The following is a 17,723-nucleotide window of genomic DNA, read 5'->3' as shown; positions in this document are numbered from 1 at the left end:
GCCCTCCTAGGGAAGGGCTTGGATGGCTTCCCCAGCCATGGCCTTTCTTGTCATTATTGAGGTTGTGAGGCACTGTCGTGGATAAACATGTAGCCTAAACTGTAGGGGGTTTTTGGGTAGAAGATGCAGGTGATAATTTTTCCAGGTCAACCCCCTTGCTTAGACATTGACATCTGCCTTCACGGTTGTCATGTGAGCTTTTATTACTCCTCACTTCCTCCATTCCAATAACCTTCTAGGTAGTTGGCTTGCCTCCAGCTTTCTCAGCCCTAGTTCAGCTTACGTGTTGACACCAGAATAACCTTCCTGAAACCAAACCCTGCTCATGCCCTTTCCTCCCCTACTCATTGATTACCTTTAATAATTTTCCTTTGCTTACAGATTAAAGTCCAAAGTACCATTTCATCCTCAGCTCTCAGTTTTCCCTTTCACTCAGTCTGCTCCCGCACACTAGTCATTCTGCAGATGCCATCAGCAGCATGGGCATTGAGTGCTTGCAATTCCCTCTGCCTGGAATTCCTTCCCTTCTCTACCTGCCTGGTGAAATCCTTCGCATCCTGGAAAGTGCTGCTTTGTGAAACGTTACTTATCCCCTCAGTCTGAAAGGTGATCTCCCTTGTTTTTGGGGGTTGCTGTTGAAATTCTCACTGGTTTGTGAGCTCTTTGATATAAGGACCATGTCTTCATTTTTATCTACTCAATATTTTCCTTATGCCATAAATATATACTTGTTGAATTAACAGTGATTTCAGTGAAGAGGGACTAGAAATCAGAAAGTTGGGTTTTTCCTTTTTTCACTCATTCTCATTTTGATTGTTCCTAGCTACAGGACATAAGTATTCCTTATATGCTTTGTTATAGTTGCAGAAGGTCTCATTTATATGCTCCAGGGTCCGTTAATATTTGGGCCCAAGAAAGTAGTAGCATTGAAGACGAATTTTACTTTGGTACATAGACGCTATGGCCTGGGAAAGGAAAACTGGATATCATGTAGCACAGCTGCTGATAAATCTGGTAGCTTACTGTCTGATCTCAGTTATCACAACTGGCTAAGATTGCATTTGGTTATATTTAGCTTTTTTTTGGCTTTAAAAAAAATCATTTCTGTTATTGCCTCTTAACTGTACATGAGGAAAATACATATGCTTTGTGACTAGAACTCACACTCAGGAGCTCCCCATCAATCACATATTCTCTTGAGAAAGAAAGGAAAAAGGAAGAGGATTACATTTACTTGCAAGTCCCTTCAGCCTGGGGAATGTATAGGCTTGGTATGGTTTTCACAGCAACCATGGTTGAAACCATGTCGTATGACATTTATTTCAGAATAAGAATTGTCATTTTCAGTCCCTTTTTGAAAGTTACTAAGAATGGGGGTGGTATGTTTTTTAAAAAGCTCTAGTATACTAAAGTCTACATCTCAGGAGTGAAATAATTGTCCTTTGAGACCTCATGTTCTGCCCTATCAATCTTAAGACTAGTGTCATCCCCTCAGTTAAACACAATAATGCATTAAGACCGACCATGAAGGTTTCTGTTTGCTTTTTAATATTTTCTTTTGTCTTACGTGTGTTCTGCCACTGCACCTAATAGTAAAAAAGTGTCTTTGAGGCAATTTCTGTGAATGCTTTAACCAGCTGCATATCAGCATGGGACCACTAGAGGACGGGCTCCCCCTAGCAACTCTAGCACAGTGGTAGCAAATACTGCTCAGATTTCCTGGTGGCAGGGGAGACACCTAAAGACATAAATGAAAACTGTCAAGGGACATTTCATCTATGGAGTCTAAACATGTACCTGATCCAAAGTTTGTTGGGAATGTAGAAAAACAGCTGTTTGGGTAGGTGGAAAATGAAGAACAGAATAATACTTTCTTCAGACTTTAATACTTAAATAAATCTTTGAATAGGGAATACACTTATTGATTTTAATGACCCCCCCTCCCCAGTCCCACCAAAATAGATGATTAATGGGAAGTAAAGAGGAGTGGTTATGAGCATGAATTTGGAAAGAGACAGACTGCCTTGGCACAAAATTTTACTCTGCCACTTACTGGCTTTTTGACCTTGGACAAATTAACCCTTATTTGCCTTGTTTTCCTCATATGCAAAATGAAGATAATAGTTCCTACTTTATAGAGTTATTGTCAGAATAAAATAAGTTAAAAATTTAAAGTGCTTAGAACAAAGCCTGGCATATGGTAAATTCTCTGTTAGTACTGCTTCTACTACTGCTGCTTGGCTGGCTATCCTAATTCTGCCTATTAGGATTGCAGTAACATGGTAAGAATAAGGGCAAAATGATGAGATCCTTTCCTTTTTTAAAAAAATTAATTTTTATGGGGATATAATTGACATATAACATTGTAAATGTTTAGGTGTACAAAATGTGACACATAACATTGTAAATGTTTAGGTGTACAAAATGTGATACATTTATTGCAATAATTGGAGTGTTAGCTAACACTTCTGTCATGTAATTGTCATTTCTTTTTTGTGGTGAGAGCAACTCAGATCTAATCTCTTAGGAACTTGGAAGTTTGTAATATAATGTTGTCTATACAGGCATACCTCATTTTATTGAACTTTGCTTTATTGCACTTTGCAGATACTATGCTTTTTACAAATTGAAGGTTTGTAGCAACACTTCATCGAGGAAATCAGTGCCATTTTTCAATAGCATTTGCTCACTTTGTGTCTCTGTGTCATGTTCTGGTAATTCTCACAATATTTCAAACCTTTTCATCATTATATTTGTTATGGTGATCTGTGATCAGTGATTTTTTTTTTTTGTGGTACGTGGGCCTCTCACCGGCGTGGCCTCTCCCGTTGCAGAGCACCGGCTCCGGACGCGCAGGCTCAGCGGCCATGGCTCACAGGCCCAGCCGCTCCGCGGCATGTGGGATCTTCCCGGACCGGGGCACGAACCCGTGTCCCCTGCATCGGCAGGCGGACTCTCAACCACTGCGCCACCAGGGAAGCCCAATTTTCAGGATTTTTTAAAAGGGAGGGACAGAATGACTTTGGTAATCCTGGTATTATTCTCATAAATGTTAGTTGGATATTAGGTAGTGAAATAGTTATGCAATCTGTTACAGATAACATACATGGTGTAACTAATTTTCCTTTCAATTTTCACATGAGGGGTCACCTGGAATTGCTGTCTTGTGGGCTGGAGAGCCTTCCAGTCCAACTGCTGTTTTTAATGACAGCAAGACGTGGGCTCAGAGTGAAAGACACTGTATGGGGACAGGGGCTCATCTGGCCACCATCAGCACAGAAGCTGAGCAGGTATGTTGAGAGGCTTACATCCGTTTCCCTGCTGGTTTGAATCTCTTTGCAGAGAAAGAGGAATTTCTGTGCTCTGCTATACCTCTGTGCCTTTGCTTCATCTCTTCCAACTACCTGGAAAGACTTTTCTTCCTCTCTCATTTTTCTTCACATGGCCAACTTCTTCTGGTCTTCCCAGATTTGATTCATGTGTTATTTTCTACAGAAAACTACCCTGACCACCTTCTCTGCTCCATCTTTCCTATTCTGGTTTGGAGATACTTCCGTGGTACTTTGTGCATCCTGTGACCATGGCACTTACTTCAGTGTTCCAATGAGTCCTACTTTGTAGAGGGCTGGAGCCATGCCTTAAGCATCTTTGCATCTCCAATGGCCTTTGCAGTGCTAGGCACACTTAGATAGGTCCTGATAAATATTTCATGAGTAAGTAAATAAATGAATGGTTAATCAGGATTGAAATAGCTTCTCAGAATAGAGCACAGGAAAAATAATTCAGAAGTATGGTTGTCATTCTAAAAAAAAAAAAAAACTCAAGGTAAATTCAATTTGAACTGAAATTTATTTCCTCATGTAATATATTTCCATATATGTACGATACCATGACTCAGATTCTATTCTTGGTTAGCAGGGTTTCCTGGAGGATTCTGTTTCCATGGCTTTGCAACTATAGGTTCACCAGCTCCTGAATAAAATGGAGTTTAATGAAATACACAAACAATTGAAGAAGGCAATTTAAAAAATAAAAGTTCCTAGAAATCCAATCCTATTAAGTACTGTGCTAAGTGATTTGCAAGTTGATCTCACTTAATCTTCACAGTGACTCTGTGAAATAGTGGAGTCATCCCTTTTGGAGTTGAGAAAACTGGGATTTGGTGAAATTAAAGCACTCGTTAACATTATGGAATAAACGCCAGAGGCGGGATGTGAAAACAGATCTGATGCCAATGCTTTTGTGCTTAACTAGTACTTTATTTGACTTCTTTCCTCTGTTCCTAACATAACAGCTATCACCTGATAAAGGCAAATATACTTATAAAAATTCACATTTTTAGGCAGAACGTTATCACTCAATTTTTGGATAGCGATTTTCATATTTCCTGGGACTTACAGATGAGAACCTTGAAGGCCAGTGGCATTGGGTGGACAAGACACCATTGAACCCACAGATGGTGTGAGTATACTGACTGGGGCAAAAGAGCTTTATAGGCAAAGGTGAGAAGAAGACAGCAAGCAGAATTCATTTTGGGGTGGAGTATACCAATGTAAGAAAGCTTACTCGGAATGGAGCATTGTGTGTTGAGTAACCTCTATACTAGTAGACTACTACACTTGTGTTGGACAGTGCAGCTCTAAATGTTTCACTAGGAGCATTTTCTCTGCCTTGTCCTCTGGCCTCTACCATGCACACCCAACATGTATAGACACACACACACACACATTTCAGATTCTGGCACGAGAGTGAACCCAACAACTACCAGAAAGAAAAATGTGTTGTCTTTGTTAATGACAAAGACAAATGGGCCTGGAATGATTTTCCTTGTGACTTTAAGACAAGTAGCATTTGTAAGATACCTGGAGCAGCATTCAACAAGAAGCCTAGGAAGGGGTCCCTGTTATGAGGACAGAAAAGAAGAACCAATTAGACTAGGGAAGAATGTACATGCATCGTGGGAACAGAGAAAACATTCTCAGTCATAGAACATTTTCAGTCATGATGGCCTTCGTTATTCTTGTTTAATTCATTCAAGATAATGTGCTTTTGTGTAGTGTTTTGGTGGAAAAAATCATATTTTTCTGTGAGAATCAATTTTCATTAACTTTGCTTTCTTGATAGTATTTCAAGGTATTTACTTTTCAGTTAGTGTGTATTGATTAACGTATCTAAGAGTAGCTTGAATGGTGAAATCTATAAGTCATTGTTTCCTCTGCTCCAATTCTTAGCTCTTAAAGTTCAAAGGTGGGATATTCCTACTGGTAGTGGTGTATCATTGTTTTTAACCCAAATATCACAAACTCTTTAAAGTTTTTAAGCAACATTTTTATTGTCTGATGCTTCATTTTCAGACTTCTTAATAGTATGCCATTAGATTGAAATTCCGTGAGCAAAATATTTTCTGAATAACAGAATAGAATAGTTAGAATTATGGTATTGCCCAGGTAGAAAAAAAAGTCTATTTACCTTTTCAAAAATTTACTTCTTACTCCACTTTAAAAGTCTTCCCATAGTGGGGAGTCTCAAGCTGACTTAATTTCTTTTTGAGCGGAAAAGTCCCTTACAGGCCACCTTTACCAAACTCCTTTAATTCTATAGCTGTGGACACAAAACCCTTGGGAAGCCAAAGAGCTCACCTTCACATGTCTAGTGTATGACAGAAACAGGACTATGGCCCAGATCTACCTTTCATAGCAAGTGAAATGTGTTCCCTTTGGTATTATGGGAGAGTTACTGGAGGTGCTGTGGCCTCTTGGCTAAAAGGTAATAGTTCTTAATTATTCTTGCAACATTGTATTAGTGTTTCTGTGTTTTTAGTTTGAATCAGAAAAACATTATATTTTCAATCCATTTATGTAAATTGTTAGCAAGCTTCTTTAGAGCTATAAAGCTGCAGTTCAAACTAGCAAGGAAATCATGGCTTTAACAACCTGAAGTTATGCGTTTGCGATGTGTGTAGTTTTAATTGTGAAGCAGTCACGTCCAACGTCAACAAAATAAGGCTGTCTTCTTACATACATTCATTTTGCTGATGTTTCCTGCATCCAAGCTAAAAAATTTCAAGCGACAGCTTTTTAACCTAACTTCCTTACCACTATTTTTAAAAACAGTATTTATTCTGTAAATTAGTGATCTTGTAAGTTTGGAATATTAGTGTTTGATTGATTGATTGATTATGTGTGTGTCTGTGTTTAAACCTGATACTTTTAACTGAAATAGCACCAAGTGACTTTAACTGTTAGCCATAAATTACATAGCACAAATCTACAAAACCTGTTGAAATAAATTTATGTAAATGATAATAGGCTTGTATAGTTAATATTATCCATTTTTCATTTGTATAAGACTGTATTTAAAGATTCAGTTGTCAATAAAATATGACCTGTTTGTGATTTTATACATCTGTGTCTACATCTGTACCTCTAATCTATTTCTCCCCCCTGCTGATCATTTTTCATTCCCTCCATGGCTACCATCACAGACCAAGTTACCATCTCTTACCTGGATTATTGCAATGGCCTTCTGATTGTTCTCCCTGTTTCCACACTTGGTCGCTTTCAGTCTATCCTCAAGTCTCATGGCACCTCTCCTAGTCTTCACAATTTCTTTAAGACAGCTGATAGTAATTTTATAAAAATAATTGCCTATTTCTTTAGGACATTGCAATAGTCCTAGAACTTGGAAACACTTAAAAAATCTAAACACTTTTTATGTTTGAAAATGTAATGTTTGTGTGCATTAAAAAGGCAAACAGTAAAAAACATTAATAAAAGTATAAGGTGAATCTCTCATCCACCCTGAACCCCTAAATGCCTCTTCAAAGTAACTATGATTATCGGTTTCTTATATGTATATCTATATATGTTATATTTCCCCCCATGCATTCACACATGCACATGCAAAAACTACCTAGCTATGCCCCATCCAATGAATGATTTTAGGGCTATATTGTTGAGAAAGGAAAAGGGGGGTGGGAAGAAGAAGAAATAGGAAAGCAAGAAGAACATTTTACTTGATTCCTTATCATTTTTCTTTTAGGGACCCTTCAGGAAAAAATTTTTTGTGGTAATCTATAAGGCCTATAAAATTCTTGAAGTTCAAGAATTCTTAAATTTCACCTCAATTTTTTTATTTGTTAAATTCAAGTAAAATTAAATTTAATGTTTTAAAAGACTCATCTGTTGTATGATTTCTAACTATATGAACTTGGGATTTGAATTTTTTTCACTTTCATCTTTATACAATTGTGCTCTGTAGGAATTTTTAATAATAAATATGTATCATTTTTATGAGATGTAGTACAGTGATTTTTCTTTTTTAAAAAATTGGGGACCCCAATGGTAATAGTATTTAAGTCATAACAGTGGTTTATTTGGGGAATATGGTCTTGGGAATATGAACGATTAATTACTCTTTATTTTTTGCAACTTTTTGGGTTTTCCGGTGCCTAAGTATTTATGTAGTCCTATAAAATACGGTATTTAAAAACAGTCTCAATTGGATGATTTCCTTCTCAAAGAAGAATTTTCCTGATAAATAATTTAGGTTCTAGTGATCTTTACTTTAGCAAATAAACCCTTAACAATTGTTTCTTTTCTTGCCAAACTTTGAAGGCAGAGTTAGTTGTATAACTTAAATTATAAATGGTGAAATAATATACATTAATATTTTTATATCTTTCAATATTGATGTAAAATGTAAGATAATTATAGCCACCTGAAATACAACAATAATGAACAAAAAAATGTCCACATGTTTTTCAGTGTTTCCTCATTGATGTTTATGAGATGAAAAAAAGAAATTAGAAAGTTGAAGATATTTTTATTGGATTACTTTCAGGTTGAATGACTTTTGTTTTAAAGGCATATTGATTTCAAAACCACAGATTGTCACTTATGCCTAAGAGAAATAAATGTTTATAAAGAAAGCTAATATATAGGGCTTTCCTGGTGGCGCAGTGGTTGAGAGTCTGCCTGCCGATGCAGGGGACACGGGTTCGTGCCCCGGTCCGGGAAGATCTCACATGCCGCGGAGCGGCTGGACCAGTGAGCCATGGCCGCTGAGCCTGCACGTCCGGAGCCTGTGCTCCGCAACGGGAGAGGCCACAATAGTGAGAGGCCCGCGTACCGCAAAAAAAAAAAAAAAAAAAAAAAGAAAGCTAATATATTATTTTCACTTGTTCAGTTGAATTTTCCCATTCAATGATTACGCGTTAATTCCAATGATTTCAAGGGTCTCTTTATGGTGCTGTGTGCAAGAAACATGGTTATAAAAGCTTCCATGTTATTTATATATTCTTGAATAATCTTGTCAGTATTGATAGAATATTATGCAATAAATGGATAGGCTTGAGACAGGAAAGTGTCAAGTTGACTGTTGTCTTAGAATAATTTGACTATTGTACTCTGGTTCTGGCTGAGCAATAGATAACATTTGGGTGCGATCCAGTTAGTCAATGGAAGAGAATAGAGAGGAAATGGAGTTTCTGAGATGAGTAGACTGGATGACAGTCTCTTTGGAGCTGAAGGTTAGCATGATCTTTCTAAGAAGGTGCAGTGAATGCCTTTGGCCGGAAAGTCCACACCAGTCTTTTAAGCAGGAATACGTTTCATGACTTGAAGAAGTTTCCTACTTATTATATAGGAGAACATAGGAGATATGCTTAGGTAGGGAGTGAAAAACAGGATGAAATTGAGAAGAGAAGACAGACTTTTCAGGAACTAAAAAGAAGACATGACACAGAGCCTGATTTCGAATTGTTCAAGGCACTTTCCAAAATCCTCTTCTTTGCTGGATTTGGTGCTTGTTCTGTGTCCCTGTATTTTCTTACAAATACTCATAACTGAAGCAAATGTACCAAAAGGAGAAATACTCCTTTCCCCCCCCCCCCACCCACAACATTGCTAGAGAAGCTTGGTAAATTCTGAGAAATCCCGAGACTGATGTAGAGAAAAATGCACTTCTGTCAATATCATGAATTATAACATTCAAAACGATGTATTTTTATTTACATCAAAGCAACAAACACTTATGAAGTCCTTATAAAGTGCAATGCACACTTATGTTGGAGTTGTGCGGCTGTGATTATCGCTTGTTCCTTCTCATTTATACGTTTACGTTGTGCCTTCTGTCTTGGTGATTTTTCCCTGTTCAACTATTTCTTTCTGGCATTTCACAAATCCGAAACATATTGAAGAAACAGGGCATATCATTCCAGTTTTGCCTTGGATTTGAAGAGTCTCTTATGGTGGCGCAGTCCTCCACTGTAACTATGTTGTTGGGCTCTCCTATATCCCAGAAGCTGAAAGAGAGAGACATGGGAGATTTACAAGAGGTAAAGTGACCTGTAAACTAGGCAAATTACATTTGTGTTGTTTAACTTCACAACAATTTTGTGAGGCAGGGATTATAATCTCTTATTGATAAAGAAAAGGAATCTCAGAAAAGCTAAACCATTTCTCTAAGTCACAGAGTTTGTGAACAGTGAAGTTAAACTGGATCTTTCTGACTTGCTGTTCTGCAATGATGTCTCATGGCTTTAGATCCAGAATGAGATGTTATGGGAAGGATTGATATCCTGATGGATTTGTTTCCTTCATACTCATATATCATGTTTGCTCCCTTTATTCTACAGAGTTTGTATTAACTGAGGCGCACACTTCAGTCATGTTACAGTGCTATAGTGAAACAATGTGTTAAAGGATCAGAGCATCCTACTTTTACTCCATAAGAATCTGTTGTCTTTCTCAAATCACTGTTTTTGTCTCATTGACTGCAGTTTGTGGGCATAAGACTACGAATTCCACTCTTTGTCTTGCATGCATTTCCAATGAGTTATTGCACAATTCTAAGCCTCTTCTCATTTCATCTGTTATTTCCCCTTTATTCTTGATCTAGTTCTAGGAGATGGGAGCAGTAGGTCCTTGTACTTCTCTTTTCTGTCTTCTACATCAGCTCTTTCCCTTCTTGCATCTAATATCACCAAGAATGGACTTGAATATACCTCCTGGGCCAGAAGGAAGTTCTGAGGACTCTCCTCAACGGTGGTCTAACTTTACAATTTGGGCTAGTGTCATAATTCTACTACAAGAAGGAAGTTACCTCAGAGACTTTGTGAAAGGTGTACCATCTACCCATTGCCACTGACCCTCAGTCACCTGGTCCGTCAGTCCAATATAAAACTCTTTCCTTTTAGGTTTCATACTGTAAAGGAATTCCTATGGAAGATACACACAAAATATGAGGAGATCAATTATTCCAATTCTGAACAAATGTTGAACGTAATTGTTATTAAAAGAAAGAAAGTAGGATCTAGACTAGAGATGACAGAAAAATGGGCCTGAAATGGTAAGATCATAGAGGATTACCTCCTGATTTGTTTACTGTGGTAAAGCATACATAACATAAAATTAAACCAATGAAAAAGAACCTTCAACAGAGAAGGAGGTTCTCAGTAACACAGTCAAAATTTGTCTACTGTTATTGGTAGCCCAAAACGTTACAAATCATAGCTTAAAGATAATGGACATTTTGCTTGCCCCCTTTCACATGTTTATAAACATACTGGTCATTCTAAAATGAAGTCCCAACCCTCTTTTTTCCTGCCTTACTAATTAAGGAACTGAACATGGAAGTTCCTTTTTTTCTAGTTTCTTCTAGTAATGAAAATAAAGTTGGTGTTGACTTACAGAAATGGTAAGAACAGCATGTATTTCAGTAAATTCACTTAACAAATAGTAACTGTGGGCCAAATACAGTACACATGTATGGAAAAAGGGATGTGTCCTGTGAAGGGTGTTTCATTGGCACTGGAGGAAGCTGTACTCCAACTACCTGCTCCTCCTGTGTGTTGATAACCACCAGATGAGCTCCCATGCTCGAGCAGTTTTTTAAGCTTGCTGTCCAGGTCATGGTGTTAGTAGAAAAGAAATAGCAGCTGGATTGAAAATGTACCCAGTTCAATGGACAGCAATTCTTGACTGAACCTAGAAGGAGAGAAGTTTCTGTGAGAGTCCTCACAGAACTGGGTAAGTTACAGAACTGGGTAAGATAACAGAAACCTTCCTCTGAGCCCATAAAGTTCCTCATTTATCGTCCGAAGCCTTGGAACCCCTGTTATGCTACTGACATGGAACCCTATTATCTGTTCATAGACTTCCAAGTTCAGAGGAAAATTATGCATTTTATCTGAGTGACCTCTAAGCAACCACCTCTCATGTTGCCCAAACAATGTACCCTCCACAGAATCTCCAAACTGGTTGTCCAGATGGGCTACAGTTCTTAGACTTATAGAATTTAAGTCTTTGAAGTTTATGGGAACCCTCCTGCACTGTTGGTGAGAATGTAACTTGATCCAATCACTATGGAAAACAGTATGGAGGTTCCTTAAAAAACTAAAAATAGAACTACCATGTGACCCAGCAATCCCACTACTGGGCATATACCCTGAGAAAACCATAAATCAAAAAGAGACGTACCACATTGCTCATTGCAGCTCTATTTACAATAGCCAGGACATGGAAGCAACTTAAATGTCCATTGACAGATGAATGGATAAAGAAGATGTGGCACATATATACAATGGAATATTACACAGCCATAAAAAGAAACGAAATTGAGTTATTTGTAGTGAGGTGGATGGACCTAGAGTCTGTCATACAGAGTGAAGTAAGTCAGAGAAAAACAAATACTGTATTCTAATGCATATATATGGAATCTAAAGAAAAAGAAAGAAAGGTACTGATGAACCTAGTTGCAGGGCAGGAATAAAGATGTAGACATGGAGAATGGCCTTGAGGACACGCGGTGGGAGGGGGAAGCTGGGCGAAGTGAGAGGACTATCGACATATACACACTACTGAATGTAAACTAGTTAGCTAGCGGGAAGCAGCTGCATAGCACAGGGAGATCGGCTCGGTGCTTTGCGATGGCCTATAGGGGTGAGATATGGAGGGTGGGAGGGATTCTCAAGAGGGAGGGGATATGGAGACATATGTATGCCTTGGCTGATTCACTTTGGTGTACAACAGAAACTAACACAGTATTGTGAAGCAATTATAATCCAATAAAGATCTATTAAGGGCTTCCCTGATGGTGCAGTGGTTGAGAGTCCGCCTGCCGATGCAGGGGACATGGGTTCGTGCCCCGGTCCGGGAAGATCCCACATGCCGCGGAGCGGCTGGGCCCATGAGCCATGGCCGCTGAGCCTGCGCGTCCGGAGCCTGTGCTCCGCAACGGGAGAGGCCACAACAGTGAGAGGCCCGCGTACCGCAAAAAAAAAAAAAAAAAAAAGATCTATTAAAAAAATTAAAAATAAATAAATAGTACAGTCTCTCTCAATTTAATGGTAAGGAAATTATGGCCCACAGAAGGAAGTCATTTTCTACTGTCATGTAGAATTTTGCTGAGACTTGGATCAGGAATATATGCAGGAGTATAGGGAGCATACCTCTGAGGTATTTCCAAATTCCCTACTCCATGCATTTTTTTCTCCTTCACCTCATTTTGGAAGCAGGTGATGAATGAACACAAAAAGTGCACTTCTGGGAATAACACCTTCCACTTCTAGATTGATTCTTCAGACATATACCTCAAATTTATTCTAAAAGTTTGCTATAATGTCTGCAAAGTGTCCTGCCCCAATGCTAATTGCACTTCCAAAGTTTTATTCCTGTCCTCTTACCAACTCCTCATTATTCTCTGACAGTACAGGCAAGATTTTGCATTTTGCTTTTAAAAGACAGAACCTAACTCGACTACTTTGTTTATCCCCCAATCAATCTAGAAGCTAGAAAATGTTGATGTGTAAATTTAGCTGTTCAAATTTGAGGACTATTATACCTAATCCATCATTATAGCAGGTGAACTCCGTGGAATCCTCGAGTGGCTGGAACTTTTTCTCATCACAGAGCTGAAAGGTGTGATATGTCACTGTAAGGAAAGGGGCACAGTTAATGTTCATTACTCTTGATAAAAATACATTATATCATCTCTGTAGTTATAAAAGTACGAATGATTATGATATTTCCTTACTATCTACTTTTCCTTCAGCATGGAGAGGAACCGAGGTTTACTTACTCAAAGAAAGAAGAGAGAATTCACATTTCATGGTTTTCCTGATTTGTGAAAATAAACGTACTTTTTTTCACGCCCAAAGACCCAAAGAAAACAAATGTGTTTGCGCTCCCTCTTATGCCAAGCCTAACCTCTCAAACCTTCCTTCCAAGAAGTGATTTGTTGTGCCTCTGGCTAGGATCTCAGAGCAGGGTTACACTAATGACAAGGGTACGGGGGTGTGGGTGGGGGACTCAGGGCCACTAAGGAGATAAAAGATGGCGTACCGTGAAAAATGTGTCACAGGTCACCGAAATTTGGTAACAGTTTTATACTGGTTGGGGTTTCTGGCTTGAGATAAATAGGGGGAAAATTGGAATAGAAATACCCTTTGTGGGAGAAGAGAACTTACAGGCAACAAGGAAGAATTCACTCCTAATATTCACCACGGAGCTTGAATTTGACCTTCAGAACTCACCAACACATCTGGTGATAAAACAGGCACTCAGTAGCAGGATGCAGAGCCCAGCAACGGTCCATAAGAACACTTGGGAAGAGAAGCATCCTCTTTCTGGAGAAAGACATAGACATGGTCAACCTTCCCTTAAAATCTACAAAAGAGATATAAGAAATTCCTATTACCCTGCTTATCTCCTTCCACTTGCATTGTCTATATTGAGTAATTCTCAAACTTCAGCATGCATCAGAATCATTTGGAGGGCTTGTTAAAACACAGATTGTGGGGCCTCACCTCCAGAGTTAAAAATTCAGTAGAGCGGTATGGAACCAACAAGTTCCCAGGAGCTAAGGATGCTGCTGGCCTGGGGACCACACTTACACAACCACTGGCGTAATTCGTTACAAACTTTAAGGCTCTGACTCACAGACTTGGATCGATGTGCAATTTTTCCTTTCTAACTCTCCCAGATTTCTCCCCTTCTTTCCTTATCTTTCTCTCTCTCTTTCTCCCTCTCACTCTTCCCTGATTTTCCTGTCTCTCTCCTGCTCTCCTCTTTTCAGTGTCTCCTTTACCAAGTCCTTTGTAAGTGAGTCAGATAAAACATTGATGATCTAGGAGTTCCTCTCCTCCTCCCTCCCAACACACATTTTACCTACAAGGAGAGTGAGTTGCAGAGATGTGAAGTGACTTGCCCAATGGGACACAATGAACTATGGAAAGGGTGGCTCTCCCTAAACTCAATCTCCAGCAATCCAGTGTAACGTCTAGTCTTCTAACCATCCTCTTTTATTTTCCTCTCTTTCACCCTCTGTCTCTCCTCTTTTACTCTACTGGATATTTTCTATTGTCCTATCCTCAACGTATTTAACATCTCTTCCACAAAAAGATCTGCGAAAGAAATGGGATAGTTGCAAATTTTACCTGCGCTTTGTGATGCAGATGACTTGGATGAATCCATTCTTTCTCTTTCTGTCTCTCCCTCCTCCTCTCCGTCTCTCTCCTCAGTTTCTAAGTATAAGAGTGTTTTGTTGATAAGAGTCAAAGAAAAAGAATCTTTAAGGATGAATACTTTAACTGTATTTTAGGAAGCTCAACCCTAAGACTTAAGAAAATTAACTTGCTCTGTGGCTGTGTGTTTAAGTCAGGATTTCCTTTATTGCATAAGGAGGACAAGGGAGTTTATTGGGCAGCAAATCAGTCTCCTCACCCCAGGAAACAACAAAATGGGGAAATGATAACATCTTAAGTACCAACAAAACAGACTGACCTCAGGGAGATATGAGGGGCTTAAAAAATATTGTTTTATTTTGGCCGATAAAATTTTTCTGCTTTCTTCCAGACTTAACTCATCCCTAAATTTTTCCTTGACACCTGTGGAGCTTACCTCTGCACTCCCAATTTCACTTTGATCTCCTTTTTTTAAAAATTTTTATGGGAGTATAGTTGATTTACAACGTTGTGTTAATTTCAGGTGTACAGCAAAGTGAATCAGTTATACATATACATAGATCCACTCTTTTTTTTTTAATTTTTAAGATTCTTTTCCCATATAGGCCATTACGGAGTATTGAGTAGAGTTCCCTGTGCTATACAGCAGGTTCTTATTAGTTATCTATTTTATATATAGCAATGTGTGTATGTCAATCCCAATCTCCCAATTTATCTCTCTTCCCACTTATCCCCTGATAACCATAACTTTGTTTTCTACATTTGTGACTCTACTTCTGTTTTGTAAATAAGTTCATTTGTGTCCTTTTTTTAAGATTCCACATATAAGTGATATCATGTGATATTTGTCTTTCTGTGTCTGACTTACTTCACTCGGTATGACAATCTCTACATCTATCCGGGTTGCTGCAAATGGTATTATTTTGTTCTTTTTTATGGCTGAATAATACTCCATTGTATATATGTACCACATCTTCTTTACCTATTCCTCTGTTGATGGACACTTAGCTTGCTTCCATGTCCTGACTACTGTAATTAGTGCTGCAGTGAACATTGGGGTGCGTGTATCTTTTTGAATTATGGTTTTCTCAGAGTATATGCCCAGGAGTGGGATTGCTGGGTCATATGGTAGTTCTATTTTTAGTTTTTTGTTCACTTTGATCTTTACTTTTACACATTCGTTAACTGAAAAGGAGACACACCATTTGGCACAGAGCTGGGCACATAGTATATGTATTTATACCTTAGTGATGTGAATTTCTTTGCATCTGTCATGTTTTTCCTTCCTCTTTCATTTGCAGGTCTTAAACAGTCTATTATTGTGGATTTATATGTCTTTTATCGAGTGGTGACCAATAGGCTATTTTACAGGTCCAACTCAGTTGAACAGCCTCATGTAGCATGACTACGTACTTTGAAACTCAGCCCAAGTTCTTACATCATAACACAGCTTCTGAGGCTTTGGAGGCTCAGTAGGAAGTTTAATTCTATTGTTCTGGATTATTTGGAGGTTTTTGTTTTATATTGTAGCCTATTTCTCCTAATGGGAAAAATGAATTTGAATGTCAGAAGAAGCAATTTCAATTAGACATTAGAATATAGTGCCTTTCTGGAAGATTAGCTGGATATAGTAATGTCCCATTACTATAAAATACTTAAGAATAAGATCAACTGGTCTCAGTTGATTTAAATTCATGTTAGTTTCATATATATATATTTACATAATATTTAAATTCACATTATATATATATATATATATATATATAAATATATAAAACCTGGTAATCCCCACACCCGATGACTCACAGACTTGCTATGCGTTTGAAAATATCCCTGTTTTCAAAGGGACTTTTTATTATTTCAGTGTATTGGTCAGTTCCCTCTGCATTCTCCATTTAACAGTTACATAGATTAATTAGAGAATGTTTAAAAATTATACACGTTTATCTTGTAAACATATGCAATTTAATGTGTACTATCAGCAAATGGCTTTTGACTGGTAAAAAGAGGGAAATTGTCTAGTGGGTGAGTTATATGAATTATTAAATGATAAATCACACTGACCACAGTCCCTTATTTATTAATCATTATCAATCAGCAGGAACCAATATTAATAAACAATTATGCATTAATGATTTAATGAATATATAATTAACGATATTAATAATCATGTTTTAACCAGCCAAAATATGTATATGATTTTATCCTTTGTTTTATCACTTTTCCCCAAATTATAAAAATAATATTTTTATAGTTAATAATGTGAGAAAAATATGACAGGTAAAAGACCTCCCATCTATCCTTAGTACATGCTTGTAAAGTCAATCACAGTGAACAATTTCTTGTATCTACTTTGAGAGATTTTTTTAAGTTTATATATAAGTGCAGTTTCTATATATTGTATATTCATTTTTATGCAGTATTCATTTATTCATGTATTCATTTTTATGCAGATAAGATCATACCATGCATGCTTTTATGCTTTGAAAATTACTTTTACATTCATCAATGTATTTGGAGTTTATCTTCTTATTTCTAATGTTTAAATTTTTCCATAATTTATAGACCAGGAACTTTTGAAGGACATTTAAACCATGTCCAGCTTTTTGTCACTCTAACAAATGAGGCGACAACAACTTTACACATATTTGCAGGTGCGCCATTTTCTGCTCCATGATTCATGGCCAAGTGTTAAAATCAATACTTGGCTTGAGCTTTCACAGAATAACTTTCTGGGATATAAAAATAAATCTTATATTTTGTCTGAAGGCAATTCTTTTTATTGTAATTTAATATTGAAACCTTATTATGTAAATACAACACAAGGACATTATAGTGTAGGAACAATTACTCAACAGGGCGGGTGGTATATTACTCTTGTGACCATAATGCCGCAAATTTTCCATACAAGACAAACACTTCCTCTTCCTTGTGGGAGAGTAGAGAACAAGATATTTTTGGATACTTCACTTTTCTTTAATCCCTTCTTATTCATATCCTTTAACAACAGTGAAACATTCTGCCTTATCAAATATGATTTTTCATGAATTTTTCTCCCTTATGATATTTTGAGGTGGCAAAATTGATATTCTGCTGCTAATTTATCTTTGTAAAATGTGAAAAATTCCCCAATAAAATTCATCTTAAAAGACTTAAATGGAAATTAAGTGTTAAAAATCATTTGTTTCATTTTTAAAGATTATTATGTCTAACAGAGGTATTCTGCAAAGATTAGAATTATGATACAATTAATTTCTAT

The 17,723-nt window shown here is 37.5% G+C and overlaps 1 protein-coding gene across 1 annotated transcript; it reads right to left on the bottom strand.

Moving 5' to 3' along the window:
- Positions 1–9,034: 9,034 nt before the first annotated feature.
- Positions 9,035–14,538, bottom strand: LOC114886082 (C-type lectin domain family 4 member E-like). The gene is made up of 6 exons (XM_029206609.1): positions 14,438–14,538; positions 13,535–13,627; positions 12,844–12,933; positions 10,837–10,988; positions 10,105–10,220; positions 9,035–9,304 (listed from the first exon to the last, which is right to left on the bottom strand). Exons 1-6 carry the CDS (start codon positions 14,472–14,474, stop codon positions 9,154–9,156), a joined length of 639 nt encoding a protein of 212 aa, XP_029062442.1. The 5' UTR covers positions 14,475–14,538; the 3' UTR covers positions 9,035–9,153.
- Between the last annotated feature and the right edge of the window lie 3,185 nt (positions 14,539–17,723).

This window comes from Monodon monoceros, unplaced genomic scaffold (assembly GCF_005190385.1).
Source record: "Monodon monoceros isolate NGI ecotype Baffin Bay Population unplaced genomic scaffold, NGI_Narwhal_1 Super_Scaffold_6, whole genome shotgun sequence".
Lineage (NCBI taxonomy): Eukaryota > Metazoa > Chordata > Mammalia > Artiodactyla > Monodontidae > Monodon > Monodon monoceros.
The sequence above is the reverse complement of the archived record's forward strand: the minus strand, read 5'-3'. Positions and strand labels throughout refer to the sequence as shown.